Raw genomic sequence first — 20,800 nt, forward strand, 5'->3', positions numbered from 1 at the left:
ATCCGTTGATGATGCAACATTTATTAAACAAACAGTTCTGTTCGGACAATAATGTATGAGTTGATGATGCAGCATATATTAAACCACCATTTATGTTCAGTTAATAATGTGTGAGTTCACCCGTTGAAGATGCAACATTTATTAAACCAACAATTATATTCGATCAATAATAGTTATTTCGTTGATGATGCAGCATTTATTAAACCAACAATTATGTTCGGTTGATATAGTATGAGTTAATCCGTTTAACATGCAACATTTATTTTAACCACCAGTTATGTTCATTAATACGATTCAAAAGTATGAGCTAATCCGCTGATAATGAAACATTTATTAAACCAACAGTTATGTTCGGTTGATATAGTATGATTAATACGTTTATAATGCAACTTTTATTAAATCAACAGTTATATTCGGTTAGTAAAGTATGAGTTAACCCTTTGAATATGCAACATTTTTAAAATCAGTATTTATTTTCGGTTAATAATCTATGAGTTAATCCGTTGATGATGCAATATTTATAAAGCCAAGTATTATGTTCAGTCAGTACTGCAGAAATTAACCGGTTGATGATGCGACATTTTTAAAATCAATTATTATCTCCCGTCACTGCGGATTCGGAGTTATATCCGTTGATAATTTAACATCCCTAAAGCCAACAATTAGGTTCGATCAATAATAATTAGGAGTTGGTTCGTTGATGGAATAATACTTATCAAGCCAATAATTTGATTCGGTAAATAATGCAGAAGCGAGACCATGATGATATAATATTTATAAAACCAATAATTTTTTTCAGTCAATAATCTAAGATAGCCTGGTGAGGATTAATACTTACTAAGTCCAGAATTACGCTCGGCCCGGTAAAACACGATGCTGCATACTATGTATAACTGAAATTTTTTTTGTTTAAAAACTTATTTATTTATTTTTCCCCCGAAGAATTTGAAAGATCTAGATTCAATTAACTTACTAACCAGTTAATCGTTACTAACCAGTTTTTGTTTCGCTGCAACTTTTTTTAAAAAAAATTATTTTTGTTCTATTATATTTAGTTTAGTTTAGGTGGTAGGCTTCGGTTCAATTTCTTTGGTTCTTTGTAAGGAAACAAAATACAACTGAGCAGGTATTGTAAGTGCAATTCATCTATATAATTTCATATTTTGCAATTAATGTAGATTTTCCAATTCATTCCAATGTTGGTTTAGTAGAATACAAGGTGTTCTGTAATGACCACTCGTAATATATTTTTTCTACCACCCCGGTCGAAAAAGAGAAAATTGATCTTGATTTGATGCTAAATAGAGGAAAAAATAAAAACAATATCGAAAACTACTAAATAACTTGCCATGAGTACGAAGTGTAAAACATCGTAAATTTTTTATTATCAGATGAGAAGACGATTATTAAAATCAAATGCAAGCTTCAGCAGGCAAATAAACTGGTTTTTATGTTTTCACCCTCCTTTTCACACAGTTTTGATAACATTTAGGCAGATTTAATTAACGTTTTAATTTCTTCCTCATTTAAATAATGATTTACGATCCCTAATGTGCAATGAACAAAAAAGCAAAAAAACATAGACCACCCTGAATAACTTTTGATCTAATGATCTGAGGATCTTCACGTTGAACGACTCAATCCTAATGGTTCAAAACGGTAATCACAAACATGCTAATTAATTATTGCAAACGATATTTTAAGTTATGAAATTAGACGCAAACTTTTTCTGAATAATCATACCTTTCTTTCGATGAATTAAGATTTCTGAACTCCAAAATATAGGGGGTAGACGCAATCTGGAAATTAGGGTCCCAATAGTTTGGTCTGGAGAGCAGTCCAAGGTTTGGTCCTCTTAATTTTACTTTTTGCATATTTCACCCTATCCCGAGAATTTTTTGAATGAATTGAACAATTGGTGTGCACGATTATAAAATTCGCCAATCCAAAAATATAAATAAATATTTATTATTATTTTATTTAATAATAGTGGAAAACAATTTGTATTATAATAATTCCTTAAATTATTTTTAAGAATTTAATTTCAAATGGCAAAATGTAATATTTGAGCAAAATCGGTCGAATAGTTCCTGAGTTTTAAATCTACGACTTTGCAAAAATTTATTTTATTGTTTATTAGATTATCTCTATATTTTATGGTTAAGCTGCATTGCTATTTTTTTTTTCAAGTTTTTTAACTAACTTGAGTATTTTGTTGTCAATTCGAACCGCGCTGAGAATCAAAAATTCATACTGTTTGTAACAATTGATTTGATTGAATTGAGCATTTATTAAATGCATTGTATTTATAAGCTAAGCATGTTAATTAATATTCCAAGAAGAGATTTGGGAAAGGTTGAGTGTCACGCCATTAAAAAAAGAATTGAGATTTTTCGTGTCTTATTTAACCATCGACTTTATTTATTTTGTCAATTCTTTTAATTTTTTAGATCACAGTAGATGAGGGTACCGAAGAAGAATAGAAGTAAAAAAATACTTGATCTTTATCTCATATCTTCAATTAACTTTGAAGTTAATCTAATTAAATTCACTAATATGCCACTTTAGAACCTACATCTACTCGTATTTCCAATGTTTCCTGAATTCACTAAAATTTTACTGTTGAATCATCATTCACTCGCATTTCTAATGTTTTCTGAATTCATTAAAATTTTACTGTTGAATCATCATTCACTCGCATTTCTAACGTTTTCTAAATTCACTAAAATTTCTCTTTCAAACCTTCATCCACTCACATTTTAATGCTTCCTAAATTCATTAAAATTTCACTTTAGAACCTTCATCCACTCCGCTTTCCATTGTTTCCTATATTTAATAAATTTCATTTTACAATATTTTTCCAAACGCATTTCTAATGTTTCCTAAATTCACTAACATTTCACTTCAGAACCTTCATCCAATGTTTATTTTTTCCTCTGGGATGTGTTTGGTTAAAAGTTACTAGTATATGTATGCTGCTAACAGTAAAAAAAAATAAATTAAAGGATTATCTTCTTCCATTTACATTGAAATTTGTTAAATATTTTAAGATAAGATTTGGGGAAGATTCAATGCCCGCCTTTAAAAAAATAGAAATTCTGCGTGTAAACATCTTATTTAACCGCGAACTTTATCTACTTTCATCAAATCTTTAAATTTTGTAGATCACAGTGGATGAAGGTCCGAAGGGCACAAGAAGTTAAAAAAAATGCATGATCTTTATTTCCCTTGTCAACGAATAAACCTTAAAGTTAAATTACTTAAATTAACTAAAACTCCTTTTTAGAACCTTCATCCACTCCGTTTTCCATTTTTTCCGAAATTCACTAAATTTCCCTTTCGAACATTTTTCCACTCTCATTTCTACTGTTTCCTAAATTCACTAAAATTTTATTTTAGAACCTTCATCCAATGTTTCTTTTTTCCTCTGGGATATGCTTAGATAAAAGTTGCTAGTATATGTATGCTGTAAATAGTAAAAAACAAAAATAAATAACTTTGACAAATGAATGATAATTTTCTTCCATTTACATAGAAGTTTGTTATATTTTATTCTTCATCAAAATTCTAACATTACAGAATAATGAGAAAATGCATTTGCATGAAAAGACAATGACAGATTTATTTTTCATATTTCTATGTAAATAGTTAATAAATATACAAATTTCACAATAAATACAATACTTTTTTTTATCTGTACACGTGACATAAAATCGAGAGATTTAAACAAACTTGTTTGGTTTCATTTATACTCATAAAAGTTAAAATTAAATAAAATATATCAAACATACCAATTTTAAATATTTATACACAAAAATATTAAAAGGAACTTCAAAATTAACTTGCAAAGTTTTTTATATGTATCTACTCATTTTAGTATCAATGTATTTAATATTAAATTTTAAGAACATAAACATCAAAGAATTCTGCCGATTTTATTATTAAATCGGTATAGATATTCTATTGTAATACATTTTTCTTTTAAATTTATTAACATGGATTATTACAGAAAAAAAAAAAAAAAAAAGATTTTCTGCTTATAGCAGCAAAATCTGCCGAGAGTTTACATTTATTGTCATTAACTATGCTGTTAATCATTCTAAAATATTGTAATCAAATTCAAATTTTTTTAAACGAATGGATATTATAAAAGTTTTGTTATTAACACTAAAATATTTCATTTTTCAAATTTTATAAAGTAAACTGTCATAAAATGGAAAATATTGGCTGAATAATTCAGTAGGTGACTAGCACTACGAAATAGCAACATTAGTACAGTAAAATAACCGTAAAAATAACGTAAAAAAACGTAAAATAAAAGATATTAAAAATTTAATTTATCACTTATTTAATTTTTATAATAATCCAATAACAAAATTTATTCTCCTTCGTGTTATGTGTGTAAAATTATCTGTATTAGTCAGAGCTTCTTGTATGCAGGGTGTCCCGTAACGACCACCCTAAATATATTTTTCTAGAATTTCTGTCAAAAATGGAGTTTAGAAAGTATATAGATTAAAGTATATCAAATTATGCGAGAAAAACAAAGACGAAAATGCTATTGAAATCTAAGGAATCATTAGTGGAAAAGAGGGGACACAAAACATTAAAACCTGTTTGATTAAAAAAATAGAGAAACTAAAAGACGTTTGTTAGAAACACATCCAAGTTTCCTTCTACAATCAAACTGGTTTTGATGTTTTCAGTTGTAGCTTTCAAAGTAATCATTCACTAGATCTTGATAGCGCATCTGTTTTTTTTTTTCCTCACTTAAATATTATTTTCAAAACCTAAAAATTCATGCTTTTTTTGACAAAGATTCTAAAAGTATATATTATGATTGTGATTACGATACCTGTAGAGAATGCATAGAAAATTTAATGAAACTTAGTAAATGGAATAGCAAATGTTAACCAAACTGTTATAAGTTAACCAAAATGTTAATCAAAAATTTACAATAATAAAAACTAGTTTTGAATCATTTTTTTACAGTTTTATTTTCTCTGTGGTTATTTTACTGCAGAAATCGGTAGTGTAAGTCACTCTTGAAATTAAAAATTTTTAAATCCATAATTGAACTTATTCTGACCCAATACTATGTGACATAAATTAATTCACCTATATAATTTCTGTCTCTCGATTCTTGTGAAATAATAAACATAAAATAAACTTAAAAATTCAGAACTATAAAACATCTTAAAATAAAAAATAAACTCTATCTATACCGCAGACTTTGTACATATGGACATAACATTCATTTCTTTGGAATCATTGAATTTTTTAGGTTTCAGAAAGACATTTAAAAATACACTACAGGAATATTTTCTTTAAAAAATATAAAATTCATTTGTTTTTCACCTTAGCAAATAAATTAAATTTGTAACAAGCTTTTTATCACACAGCTTGAAAGTAATGATGCCTATTTAATCTATTTAAGTGACTAGGCGAGACTGAAGATTCAAATGAAATTTAATGACATAAGGGAGTTGGGTAATAATCAAAATAATTCGATTCATTTGAATCGATCACTTAAGTAATTCAAAATCTCGAATCAATTGAGTTAATGAGTCATTCATGATTTGAAAAAAATAATAATTCAACTGAAACGAATAATTTTAATCACGTGATTCTAGCTAATTAGCAATTGTGGTGATTGAATCAATGCTCCTTATAAGATTCCAGTAATTTGATTTTAAACAATCTTTTAAATCGAATCAATTCAAATCGTGATTTTGAATTGATTGGAATCCACTGATTTGTATCGATGGTTAAAATGGTGATACGAAACACTATAAGTGATTTCAAATCCTTTATATTGAAATATTTTAGACAATTTTCAGTAATCACTTAAAGTGATTTGAATCACCAATTTCATACCCAACTCTAGAAAGTGATATAAAATAAAAAACATAACTTTTCACGTAATCACAATAACATTGTATAACTTCTTTAAAACAGTGACATTTTTCAAAACTGTAATAGTTTGCATTTTTTGAACACATGCAAATAAAGGTTTTTTTTATGAACATACATCGTAAGCACCACAGTTTTTGAACTTAAATTCTGATTAAAATTAATTGCATAGCTTTAATATTTCTTATGATAACAAAATGTCAGTTTTCAGTCCATTTAAAACTCTTTTTGAACTTGCATATTCTAAATTACAGACTGACTAGCTTCGCCAAAAAAAATTCCTCTGTGTGTGATCTAGAGCACGTGAAAATTTTCTAATAAATGTTTTCATGAACAAAAATTGATAACGTTTTTAAAAGCGAATCCAGTTTATGATACGCCATTCGATTCCGAAAAAAGAAAATCAGAGAATCACCTCTTTTATTATTGCTTCTGTTTTAAACAGACTATTTTCATGGGGTTCTCTGAATGAAACATGTTTTAACACGTTCAAATTTGACATTATGCGTTGAAGAGTCCAACTGCTTTGAAACGCATTCAGTCTACCTTTACTTCTTCAGATGAGGGCAAGGGAGAACTACTTCTGCAACGTGATTCATCCTCACTATACTCTTTCCCTTCATCTTCATCTAAATCGTCATCGTCTAAACTATCTACACTTAAATGCTGTTTGTGTCCATTAGTTTTGATTCCATTTAACTCAAACTTCCGATTGATTTGCATCATCATTTCGTAGGCGAATGCTTTGTGGTGCAGATTCAGTGGAATGTCTCCATTTTTTATATGACTCAGTGGAGTTGATGGTACATTTATTTGATTTTTCATAGAATCAGGACTTTTATTACTTCGCTCTGTGCTGGGGGACGAAATATTCGATTGATCATCATTACAGTGTCGCTTTCTAGAAGGTTCTATATCGTCGGGATCAGAACCGTTGACACCACCATCTGTTTCGTCGTCCAAATTATCACTGTGACCACTGACCGGACTGCTATTTTGCCTGGGAGAATAAGATGCTGAACTCATCAGTGATTCACGATCTCTTTTTCGTTCCTCCAGTGGATTCATTAGACTCATTGGATTGATGCCACTGTGTCCACTATTCGTCACTTTTCCAATGAAATTTCGAATTTCATCAAAGTACGCTTCGTCCTTGTCATCAGGCTCGTTGGCTTTAGGAGAATCATCAAGTATTGTGGGTCCATCGGCTTCGTGCTTCTTCAAATGCCTGTCTAGATTCGTTTGTTGTCCAAAACAGCGATCACATAGTGGACATTTGAAAGGCTTTTCTTTGTTGTGAATGTTTCGAACATGCCTCTGAAGGTTGGATGATATACTAAATGATCGTTCGCAATATTTGCATTTGTATGGTTGCTCACCAGTGTGCGTACGTAAATGTCGAGTCAGATTTGCAGACCTTGGGAATATCTTGCCACAGAACTTGCACGAGTACCTTTCTTTGGTTTTGTTTAGATGGGGGGACATGATTTCATGCATTGGCTTGCTGACTTTTTCCATATGTGCTCGCATGAAGTCAAAAGATGGATTCGATGATAAGAGCGGACCTAAAAAGGGATACCTCGGAGGAAATGCAGGCATGAGACGTTCAGGACCAGGGAAAAGATTGAAAGCTGGTTTTTCTTGTTGAAATCTGTACATTGACTCTAGGAACATAGGATGTATGGGTCTTGGGTAGGCCATTGGCATTTTGCTAGGGGATGGCGGCATGGGAGGACTTTCTCTCTTTTGAAGTTCTAGTTGTGGAATAGGTTCTTGTATGGGTGCCAGTACAGGAGGACTATCATACTCTTTGATTCTTTCCTTCTCTTCATAAAGAGAAATTTTCCGTTTTTCTATATCGTCCTCGATGGTAGGTGACGGTTTTTTAGGCGTTACTCGTAAATCTAAGGGCTGTTCATCAGTTCGAGGCGTGTCTCTCATCTTTGGATGGTAATCCGAAAGATCCTCACTGTGGGATTTAGATTTACTATTTTGAGACAGATCGAAAGGCATGTCATGATCCTGTTTTAAAACTCCATTCGAAGGGATGGGTCGCAGGGGTCCATTGGAATTGATTGGAGACCTGATGAGACAAGGATCGGGACATACCGAAGCGAGTTTGGGTGAGCCTTGTCTGTGACTAATAAACATGTTTGATGGATTTGCTTGGCTTTCTGATTCACTAACAGGTGGTACACCGTTTTGATTTTGTTTCGGAGAATTTCTCAGGGATTTGGTCACAGCCTCTACTTCCGAGTCTGCGTCACTGAATGAGGAAATATCCTCACCAGCAGTGTCTTCCGACGATAGTTCTTCAGAAGCTTCTGATTCAGAAACTTCGGAATTGTGCTTTTCTTTAGTTTTTCCTGGTGATTTAGTCTCTTGTTTTACAGAGTTTGACGTGCTCGGTGTCTCTTGACAACCATTATTACTCAAAAATTGTCTCTGGAGATCTTGAGCAGCCTGGGCAGCAGCCGCTATATTAACAGGGTGACCAGGTAGCAGGCCAGTATCTGGTATGAGTGGGGGTGGTGCTGGCAGTCCAGGTCCTGATATAAAGGGGTATCCGAAGAATGATGGTGGATACAAGGAAAATCCTGGTCGAGGGTAAAACAGAAGCTGGTTACTGGGTGGTGCTAAGCTCATAGGCCCTGTCTTGCTGGAATCGAATCCAGCTGAACCAGGTGAGGTTGTTTGAGACTGATTTGGAAGGGGTAGAGCTGATGATGATGAATTATTTGTGGGTGCCCCTTCACAAAAGCGTTTGTGTTTTGATAAAGAAGTAACTGCACTAAACGCTTGTCCACATTTGTGACATTTAATTTGCATGCGACAAGTAGCATGCATGCGCTTGTGGCGGCATAGGTTTGAGAACTGCGTGTAGGCCTTGAAGCAAACTTCACATCTAAAAGGCTTAACGCTGCTGTGGATGTGCGTGTGTTGCTTTAACCCACTGGATGTTGCAAAAGTTTTTCCACATTCAGGACATGCGTGAGACCTGGCTCCGATATGTTGAGACCTTATGTGCCTTTGTAAGTTACTGGGATCAGTGAAGACTTTTTTACAGTTTTCACAGACGTATCTTCGGCTTTCGTCGTGTGCTATTTGATGACGTATGAGGTTCGATTTCCAATTGAAAACTTTAGGACATTGTCGGCATTTGTATTCCTTTTCCCCTTGATTGCTGTCTTCGGAAAAATGGCAGTTTCCAATGTGTTCACTGAGTCTGTGGAAGAAAAAAGTAATATAATTAAAATTTTATAGTATAATATATGTAAATAATAATGTATAATAGTAAATATATGTATAATAGTATAATATATGTAAATTAATTATCAGTTTATAGTTTTGCATCACGCATTTTAATATAAATTTTTAAAACATTTTTAAAATTTGAGGTAGGTAGGTAATTTATTTACGTCACTCTACAGTTGCACAATAGGCTATTGGCGAAGGTCTGGAAAACATCCTTGAGGGTGATCCAGAGACATGTTATCGCAATTTTGATCCTCTGCAGGGGGGATGGCTCCCCGGATTTAGTAGCCCGACGACCTGCGCGTGAAGTCGTACACTTTACGGTAGAACAGTTTTACGAGGACCGATACCTCGCACCCTTGGTCACTACGCAGCCTGATCAAAGTGGTCACAACCCTCTTACTGACCACAGCCAGTGATACTTGACTTCGGTGTTCAACTGGGAACCGTGACTTTACAATCAGTTCACTGCGGGACGTTAAAATTTGAAGTACAAATGTTTTAATATATAGTTACGATCTAACTTGTACTTAACAATTTTACTGCCGATAACTTGAATTGTAAGTATTTCGTAACGTAGTTGCATTTCGAATTGTATAGTCTCTACCAAATATTAAGTTGATTATAAATTTGCATTATTTGCGTGGAAACTTTATTTTTCACGCATGTGTGCATTTCGAATTTAATTTTAAATAATTAACGCTACACATCTGATTCAGTCAAACATTCTATTTTGTTTCTTAAAATTTGTCAGTATGACTTATTTTTCCAACAACAAGAACGTAATTACTTACTTAAGTTTGAGCAATATTTTGTATTAATTTTTGCATTTTAATATATTTTTCAATAAAACATGGAATAAGACGCTATTTTTGTAAAAAAAAAAAAATTATCTGCCACTATAAACTGTTACTTTTAAACAGTTTTTCGATTTATTTCAGCATATTTCAGACAGCGAGGACTTAAAAAAATATCTCATGTATAAATTGTATGATATAGAATTTAATATAAGTCATATAGAAAATGTATTATGCAGAACTTAAGCGTATTTCATACCAAAATCGAATTTTATGCAATAAAATTTAAAAATATTTCATGTGAAAAATGTATAATAAAGAATAACATGTTTGATATATATATAAACTCATTAATCGTTTTAGATCATTTATCAAAACTTATATATTTCATTTAATAAAACGTATAATATACAGTTTTAACATATTTTGTATGTATAAGTATTTTGACATAGATATTTATACATAAATATTTATATAAGTTATGTATACATAATTTAAATGCAGAATTTTTTTGTAAGTAAATATTAGGTGATCAGAAGACCGATAACTGCTTAAAACACGACTGTTTTTCATTCAAAACGCAAAATCAAAAATTCAGAGATATAAAATACTACCAAAAGATATTCTCCAAAAATGAAAAACAGTATAATTAAATATTTAAGAGGGTCAGTATAACATAGTTTTAACGTATTTTGTATAGATAAGTATTTTTACAAAAATATTTATACATAAATATTTATACAAAAATATTTAGATATAAATTTTTTATAAATAATTTAAAAGCAAAATTTTCTTGTAAGTAAATGAGATAAGAAGACGGATAATTACTTAAAACACTTTCGACTGTTTTTTATTCATCACGAAAAAAAAACAAAAATTCACAGATATAAATATTATCAAAGGATATTCTCCAAAAAATAAAAGAAAGTATAATTAAATATTTAAGAGGGTCTACGCCCACAGAACATTCTAACAAAGTTGAAACAGGTCACGCAATGTAAATAAGATCGTGCGACACCGTGTCGGAGCAGGGTTGACACCCAGCCAAAGATGCTGAGGCCATTTTCCCATAAAACACCTACTCCGCGTTTAATTCTTGAAAAAAGCTAATGAATAAGCAGGCCGGTTTATTTCATTCTTTGTTATGGTAATGATAAACAATCAGAAGTCCAGCATATAATATAAAGCATTTAAAAGTCTAAACACTCCTTAAAGATTGAAAGCAATGGTATATAATTGTCACGTTTTTTCTTAAACAATTTGTTCACGGTATTTAATGTTTGCTTTAATATGAATAGAATTAGCATGGGAAAATCCCCTTTTTTTATTATCTTGAATTAGGTTGAAAGATGATCCAATCTGTGGCATTTGATTAAAGAAAAAGAGATGTTGAAAAAATAGGGTTGTATATTTATAGTAGGAAAGGTTATAATTAATACTACTGTAAAGCATAGAATTTTTTTACAAAGAATTGAGAGTTGATTTTAATTACAATGCGTTCAATTATGTAAAGCAATATATTCAGATTATTGGGTCACTAACTATATTTAAAGCATTTTTATAATTCAATTCGCCATTAAAATACTTTTACTTTATTAATGACGCTAAAAATGCATTTAGAACATCAAGTTCATTAAAATGAGGTAAATATAGGTAGTTTTATATTAAGTTCACAAAACATATAAATTTCACTGTAATAATTTTATGAATTTCTTTTTTGTCGTGGATACAGTGAATCATCATTTAATTTAAATAATATAGGTAGCTACATATTAAGTTCATGAAGCATATAAATTTCACTATAATAATTTTATGGAATTTATATGTATTTTTTGTGCCAATGGTGAATTAACACTTAACTTTAAACAATATATATAGGTAATTATGTATTCATATGTCACGGTAGTTCGTGAAACACATAAATTTCATTGCAATAATTTTTTGGAAATTTTTCTTGTTGAGGCTATAGATAGTATTTGAAGATTATACAGCCCTTAACCTTAAATACTGAAATGAGTTATATAATAAGTTCATTAAACATATTGGGCTCATTGAAATGATTTTGAAAAAATCACTATTAGCATAAATACAATAGCACGCTGCGTGTTTTGTGCTGTTATTTAGAAAAAATAAGGAAAACATCTTCAGTGCATATCTAGAAACAGTACAAAGGAATAGTTTGATACATAAATGTCAGATTTGGAAAAAAGGTGGTTTCATCTAAAGAGGAATTATTATGAGAGAAGATTTATGTTCTTTTTTTCGAAATCAATACTAAACTAGAAATAATTACCCCCTAAAAATACTGTCATATGGAATCTAAAGCTAATATTGCATTTAGTTTATCAAATTAGAAAATAATGAATATTTTTTGTTAATATGGGAGTTTTTTTTAATTTATCAATGTGGAAAATATTCCTTTTAACGTGGAAAGTAATGAATTTTTAACGCTTTTACTGTTGACGTAGTCACGAAAGTGAAAAAAATATCCGCTTTACATAATGAGGTAAACACAACTAGTTTCTTTATTGCGCATCCACTGTTAGCTACATTGAGATAGTTATCGAATTCACGAGATACTTATTGAATCCACGAGATCGTTATTGAATCCACGAGATAGTTATTGAATCAACGAGATAGTTATTAAATCAACGAGATAGTAATTGAATCAACGAGATAGTTTTTTGAATCATTGAAGATAGTTATTGAATCAGCGAGATAGCTTTTGAATCAGATAGTTATTGAATTAATGAGATAGTTATTTCAATAAGATAGTTGTTGAATTAATGAGATAGTTATTGAATCAACGAGATAGTTATTGAATCAATGAGAGAATTATTGAATCAATCTGCCTAAAGAGAAATTATTTTTTATGAGAATTATTCTAAAATCAAAACGCAACTACCATCCTGAAAATGAAAAAGAGGAACATATAAATGATGAAAGAGCTATCGATAATGATTAATGACACTTAACGTTTTGCAAGTACAAAGAAAGATTAATATTCTCCTCACAGCAATTGACACATAATGCAATCAGCTTGTTTTTTTATTAATTATTCAGCTTAAATATCCCTTGGTCATGCAGTTTGACCGCAAAATCGCATCCAATATCTCGCCGTGGGTTAAGCTCGGAGCTCAAATAAATAAGATCCGTGAATCACCCAAAGAAAGGGTGTGGATATCTCCTTTCACACCTAGATCATTGGGTCAAAAACATCTCTATTCGACCTCATTTGGATATCTCGGATATCTAATTTTGGTTTACGAAAGTGACGATACACGTCATTTCATCATCAAAACGTTTATTTTTTTAATTTTTGATGCTTTTTTAAGGGCTCTAATTACAAGAGACAAATCACGTTATCATTACCTTATTGTAAAATAATTTAAGCTCTCTAATGCAACTGAAAATGATTTTATTTTCGCGTCATGATGGTCTTATTGATAAATAATTTTATTTTTACATCATGGTGGTCTAATTGAAAAATAATTTTATTTTCACGTCATGGTGGTTTAATTGATAAATAATTTATCTTCACGTCATGGTAGTCTAATTGGAAAATATTTTTATTTTATCGTCATGGTGGTCTAATTGAGAAATAATTTTATTTGAAACGCTATAATGATCTAATAAGCGAAAAACTTATTTATTTTAATCAACACCGAACATCGTAAATTACACTGCAAAGGTTAAGTCTCTGGTGAAAAGCATATTTTTCACGTATTTTATTAGACAATATTCTATAGAATATTCAATATACCATTCAATTCTACATAACATATGGACAATATTCTAAATAACATTCTACGGAAGTAAACAGAAGGAAAAAAGTTAATTTCGTTGGTGACACTTTTAGTTTTTTTATTCGTAACTCTTTCGGGGTTTTTTTATTCATAAAAATAAGAGGATAATAATTGTCATTTTTGAAACACAAAATTAGTTTTAAAAATGTTTTCATTAATGATTGTTCGCAACACATTGTACTCGCAACACATTGTTCAACAGAATTTTTAAATAAATATAAACAATTTAACCTTCCAAATTCCGCTAAAACATCGTTTTAGTGCAACATTTACCATCTTTCTCATAAGTTTTATTCGAATAACAAAGCCTTAAAAAAAAAAAGCTTTTAAATTATTCTAAGTAGTTCTCTAATAACTTAAAAGATGGCGACAGTGTTTTTCGTGATTCGTCAGAAATTACTTCAGACGGTAAATGCTCTTCATCATATCATCTCGCAATTTTCAAGTTCGTCTATAACTGAAGAACATGCTCTAATTCTACTAAAAGACATCTTATCATCACCGTAAATTCATGACACCGCGTTTTGAAATGATCTGAGAAACAAGTTGCCGGAACGGAAATTTCCGTTTAACGAAATTTTTAATTTAGTAATTTCGTCAGAATTGTTATCATCGAACGAATGGGCAAGTGGGACAGACTAAACTTTAAAAAATGAGTCGTGATAACTTGATTTTCGTCATTTTTATCTGAATACATGACAAACTTACGGCATTTACCTCCTAATAATATGTAAAATAAATAATTGTATTTCCTCTTTTTTAGTGAAAAAAAAAATAATTTGAAGTTTGTTTGCAAATTCTGCATAACTAGAAATTATTACCATGCTGCAATTTGCTACTAAAAATGATCAAATATACATAGTATCAAAATTAAAAAGGTATGAAAAAAAAAACGATTCTAAAAGTTTTCTAAAAAAAAACTCAATTCTTTTCATTTTTTTCATCAAGTAAAGTACAAAATATTGCCTTAGATTACATGCTCGTAATTTTCCGTCTCCATTAATTAGATTCGATATTCATCAGTTTTAAATCGAATTTAAATTTTTTTCGTTTTAATTTAAAATAAATAACAGATATATTAGAAGGGAAAAAATTACTAAGTGTAATTAAAGCAATGAATTGCTTTGGTTTGGATGATATCAAGTTGCAATTATTACAATTCATTTCTAATTTTTTGCTAAATTATTTATGCCCGATGATTCGAATATTGGAATAAACTCGCATCGCATATTTAGGATTTAAAAGATTTTCTTACCAAAAACAATGCATTACATAAAATTTTTAATATTTTGCCCTCGTTAATTTGATTAAAGAGATATCATCCATTTCAAATCAAACCTAAGCTAAGTTTCAAATCAAATTAAACCCGGATTAATCAGATAAAGCGTGTTCAAATGCAATTATTTTCTTACTTTTATTTGGATGATATTGAAATACAATGATCCATTTCTAACCTTTTTTTTTATCAAATTATTTATGCGCGGTGAATCAAATTCTAGATTTCACTCATGTTCTGAGGATTTAAATGTTATGTTTAACAATAACCTATAATTATTATATAAAACTGCAAGAAAAAAAATTTAAATTTTCAAGATCACCCACGTTGTTGTTTACCTGAATCTTTATTCTTAAAGTAATATGGTTGTGTTGCAAAAAGCAGGTTATCGCTGTTGCCAATTCGTTTATCAAAAAAGTCCGATTTTTTTTTAATAAACACGGGCGTGGATGAGAATTACTTTCAGAATGAAAGACCTTATTTGATATTAGATAAAGGCGAGGTTGTCAATGTTCCTCCATAATACCACACACGGTTCTGGAAAAATCTGCATGCTGGACACGTTATTTTTTATTTCTTTGTTCTAATAGGTTTTTTATTCTAATAGTTAATCTATATAATAGAGTATACACTCAATATCTCCAAGTCGAAGGGAGGTTTAAAAATTTCTATTTTTCGATATAGCACGTTCAGAATTAAATGTGTTCTAAAAAGTAGAAAAATTATATTCTGAAATATTATTCTAAAAAGCAGAGCCGTGAAACATGAGAATAACTACTAATAAACATGTATGTAATGATTGTTGACTATAAGTCTTAATAGACAACAATTATAATTTTAATTTTCTGAAAGTAAAACAAAAATAATTATGCATTAAATAGAAGAGAATTCATTTACAATGAATTATTGTAATTGATTGATTTACAAGAAAAAATTAATTTTCTATTTCGAAAAAATTCGATACAGCGAGGTTTTGAGAAGAAACCCTTCAACATAGGAATTCAAATTACCATTAGGTAAATATTTAATGCCAAGGGGAAAAAAAAATTTTTTTTGTTGACATAACAAGGTTTTCGAGATATCAAAGTTCGAAAAATCAGAATTCGAGATATCGAGAGTATACTTTATATTATTCCGAAATTTATTAGATTCTCTTTATGATTTATTAAATTATCAAATTCTCTAAAAGGTTTTAAAAAAAGGGGACTAAATACACCAATTTTTGCAACAATCTTTCTTCAGGCATCGTTATTAGCTGTATGATTTTACAGAATTTTATATAACAGTAAATTGTTTAATTTTAATACATTCTGTAGACCATGGGCTTCGCTGAATAGTTGCATAAAATATTAAATACAAATTTGCTTAATTCCGCTTATGTTGTGATTAGTATTTCTCAAACAAATTGTACGGTTAAATGATTTCCTTAAATATTAGATTCCTTACATAATTTTTTTAATGTTATAGGTTATTGATATGATTCTATAATTCAATAGATTCTCTGAATGATTCTATAATATGCAAGTGTCTCTAAATTTTTACATAGCATATGAAGCTCAATGCTGACTAAGACTATATTAATTTCTAATCACCGTTTTTTAAGCTTTGATTTCATGCTGCTGATTCATACTAAATACTGCTTCTCAAAATAAATAAAGAAAAATAGATTAGCTAAACAATAAATATTTCAATAGACTCTCTGAAAAAATCCTATAACATAGTAGATTGTCTAATTGATTCTGTAATTTACTAGAATCTCAAAATTCTTGTAGTCACTTATGCCACTTGCTAATACCAGCAAGGTTGCTTCAGAATCAAATGAATTTTTAAGGCAGAGGGTGTGTTTCTTGCTCTTTTAGTGGCGCCATCTATGGCCACGAATAAAACTTTAGCCACACACACGTCACCGCCCGTTTCACAGGGAGAACCTAATCATACTTCATTCATTCATCCACTGATCGTAATTTTGACCTAAACCAGAGAAAGATCAATCTTCAATTCAGTTCCCCTAGGGGTATTGATTAAGAATCTCAAATTGATTCGAATATCATTCCATAAAATAACAGATTCTCTAAATGGTTTTATAAAATATCAAACTCAAAAGCAGTCAAGTCCAGTTATTATCTTCTTGGTTGAAATGTAAAAAAACGCACATAAAAGAAAAAAAGATAAACATAACAGACACCATAAAATTTAAAGTATAAAAAAATGAGCTCAAATATACTAAGCTCAACTTCTGAAGTTTCAAATATTGTTTTTCTCAAAATATAGCTGCTTTAATATAGTGAGGAAGTTACCAGTTTAACATTTTGTATTTGATGGGGAAAAGATCAGCATTTAAAACTATATAGTTTACTCTTAGTTAATCTGAACTCAATGTTTTCTATATTTCAAATTATAAATATAGTTGAAAGAGAATTAGGCATGAATTGGTTTCCCATAAGTAATTAGGTTTGACCTAACTAATAAAAAAAATATTCAGATTATAAAAATAAAGAAAAAAATTCTGACACTAAAATTGACATCATTTAAATTTAAGTGAGGAAATAAAGAAAAGAAAGCAAATTAGAGAAACAGAAGAACCTTTTCCGGTATAAAAATCGAGAAAAAAATCGCCGCACTCTGAGTTTTACGCACTCAAAAACACTAATGTAAATACGGTCTTAGCTATACTTTTAAAATAACTTTTTTTTAAAAAAATTCATATTTAACTTTCCTTATCATTCAATTCTAAGTTGTCTGGTCCAACCCAACTTGATTGTGTTTAAATATTTGAAACAGAGAATGATAAACGCATGCTTCTAAAGTACCTTTCGATTTCAACAAAACATCGAATAAAACATCTTCGAATTGAGCCGAGCCGCACCTTCGCGAGCGGGTACGGTTTGTTAAGAACTAGGCTAATAACTAGTTAAGTTAGCAATAAGAGAGTAACACGTCTTATTCTTGAAATAAAAAAAACAAACAAACAAACAAAGCGGAAATGATCCTTGGCGTGAAAGTTTTTGGCAAATAATAATGACAGAACGTAAAAAAAGGTTATTTTAACAAATTACAGTAGACATGAAAAATGACACGTAGTTTCGAATGACTATTTGGAAAGTCTATACAGAAAGAATAAACAACATTGTTGGAAATAACAAAAAATGCCAACCCGTGAGAAGTTTCTCACCATTTCAATGAATCTTTTCTTTCGTAAAATTGGATGGCATTGTAATATTAGTTTATAATATTACAACCATCCAATTTTATGATTTAACAATGATGGTTGCAATATTAGTTTTTTTGAGAGAATTTTCATAGTGTAGAAATACAGTTTTTCTACTTGCACACAAATTGACGTTACAGTATTCAAAAGACATATGAAATATTTATTTATTCACAACAAAGAAATTTGAAATATTTATCCGTTTAGAATATAAAGCTTTTTTAAAATTTTATTATTTATCTTATTGTTTAAAACCTAAAAAAGATACTTTACATATTTATCTATTAATGGCATTTTTAAATTTTTCTGAACTGTTCTGAATAAATAAATATTCATAGTTTACATAATTATCTATTTGGAATATTGATGACATTTTAGGCATTTACCTATTTGAAATATCAAAGACATTTAAAAAGTTTGTCTATTAAAAATATTAAGAATACTTTTTATTTAGAAATATTAATATTAGTTTTAAGAATAGTTATCAATATTTAAAAAAGATATGAGTTCTAAATAATACCAAAATGTTGAAAAAGATAAATTCGGGTATTATGTTTTAGTCAATTAAATATCTATGAGTTTCCTATACTACTATTCGAATCTTTTTTTTTCACTTTCTGTAATTTTAAATATTTTTTAAAGCTGCATTGAAATCTAATTCTCTCATGGTAACTTCAAATCATATAAAGGGTTAAAACTTTCACCTGCATACCCCTATCCAGATACTAAAATGCAAACGAATTTTCAAAAAAAAAAAAAAAAATAAAAANTCAGAACACCCTGTCTAACACACGAATTTTCAAAAAAAAAAAAAAATTATATACTGCATCGAGATTATTTTTTTAGGGTGATCTTGCCCATAAAAGGAAAAAAAAAATGCAACAAAAAATAGATCTTAAATGAGTAAATGATGATTATATTCATAGAATGACATCTATTAGTAGAGTCATTGAACTTTTTTTTCTTCCTTAGACTGAAAACATTCTAAAACTGCGAAGATTCTGCAGAGCAGTTAAGCTGCACTTTCGCATCAGTTAAACAAAAGGAAGAGCGACACTCAAATGCAAACAAAATTAGTCAGCCTTTCATTTCTGGTGTCCTGATTGTGACAGGCGGAGTGGGGAAATTAGACTCAATTCACTTCGATTCGTATCCATCAATTCGAGGATTAATATCGTTTGCTTTTCTCGTTTAAAGGTTTTTTTCCTTTTTTTTAATATCTCACTTTCGTTTCTAAAGGTAAATATATAATGACTTTTATAAAATGGAGAATATCGTTGAGTAGATGATGATTGAATTTGCTCTGACCGATTGTTTTATTTATTAATCTAGAACAATAAAAATTTATATTATTGAAGATCATTACGTGAGATAAAGTAGGAAATGTTTTTAATCTGGTTGTTTCCAAATTTATAAATGTATCATTATTTCTTTCCCCGTATTTAGAAAATAAAACAGTTAAATTCGTTTAAAAGTTATTGACAGAACTCACCTTTTCTACATTTACTAATTTTGAATTCTACATGTGAACACGTTTTCTATAACAATAATTTTAAATAAACTATTATGTTAAATAAAACATTATTTTGCTCAATTTACGAAGCATCATTGTACTATAATTTATAATTTAAATGTCTGCCCATTGTACACAATTTTGTATTCAAAAATAAAATTTGAGCATTAGAAAACGATTTCAAATTATGTGCCATTTTAAGAATCACTTTCTTAGAATAATCTAGTGTTTTAATCGAATTTTCTTTATGAGGATCTGCAAACGCAATACTCTAAAATTTTTCCCTCAAACCTTGTTTTCTTTTTGAAACATCAATTATTTCATTAAGTCAGGTAACTTTCTTTGTTTTTGTTGAATACTATTTTAAAAATAGTGAAACGTCATTTTTTGAGTACTTCTTCTGATACATAAAAAAACAAAATTAATATTCTGTTTGTGCCGAGAATGTTCGAAATATGTACAGTATTTTAAATAACTCAACACCTCTTAATATGTCAAAAAACGTGTTCACGCTTGATGCAATTTTCCCAATTATTGAAGCCATTTTGCACGTAATTGGAAGATCGCTGTACTTTACCGCACCCTACGAAATGTAGAATATGTAATTTTTAAAGGGAAAAAAAGTCATTTTTAGCATATATCGAGATATTAACCATTATTGGAAAAATGTCGTCGAATAATTGTGTGCTACAGCAGTTGGAGAAAATTTATCGATTGTAGTAATCAGTGCCTTTGTCATCGAAATTGTGTGTATTCATGACTTTTTGCTATTACAATTACGATTAAAAGCGATAATAATTTATTTATAATCTTACATCAATATTACTTGTAATCGCAGTGTAATATTAGTTCTAACAACGATTAACAATGCAATCATAAGTTATGATTATTAATAATCACGATTTAAATTGTAATAATCAATTATGAATGCTTGTAATTATTATTACAGGTTATCGATTACTAATTACGACTGCATGTTAACAATAATTTGTAGTTACATTCTGCCCAACTCTGAGCTTAGTCGATTTATCG

At 29.6% G+C, this 20,800-nt stretch overlaps 1 protein-coding gene across 2 annotated transcripts in view; it reads right to left on the reverse strand.

The window, feature by feature from the left end:
* Positions 1–3,506: 3,506 nt before the first annotated feature.
* Positions 3,507–20,800, reverse strand: part of LOC107436282 (histone-lysine N-methyltransferase MECOM) — a 237,929-nt gene continuing 220,635 nt past the window's right edge. For both annotated transcript variants that reach the window (XM_016047922.3, XM_016047923.3), the window contains exon 6: positions 3,507–9,139. In XM_016047922.3, the coding sequence (XP_015903408.3) occupies positions 6,451–9,139 (2,689 nt within the window). In that variant the 3' untranslated portion in view covers positions 3,507–6,450. The remainder of the gene's footprint in view (positions 9,140–20,800) is intronic.

Source organism: Parasteatoda tepidariorum, chromosome 7 (assembly GCF_043381705.1).
Source record: "Parasteatoda tepidariorum isolate YZ-2023 chromosome 7, CAS_Ptep_4.0, whole genome shotgun sequence".
Classification (NCBI taxonomy): domain Eukaryota; kingdom Metazoa; phylum Arthropoda; class Arachnida; order Araneae; family Theridiidae; genus Parasteatoda; species Parasteatoda tepidariorum.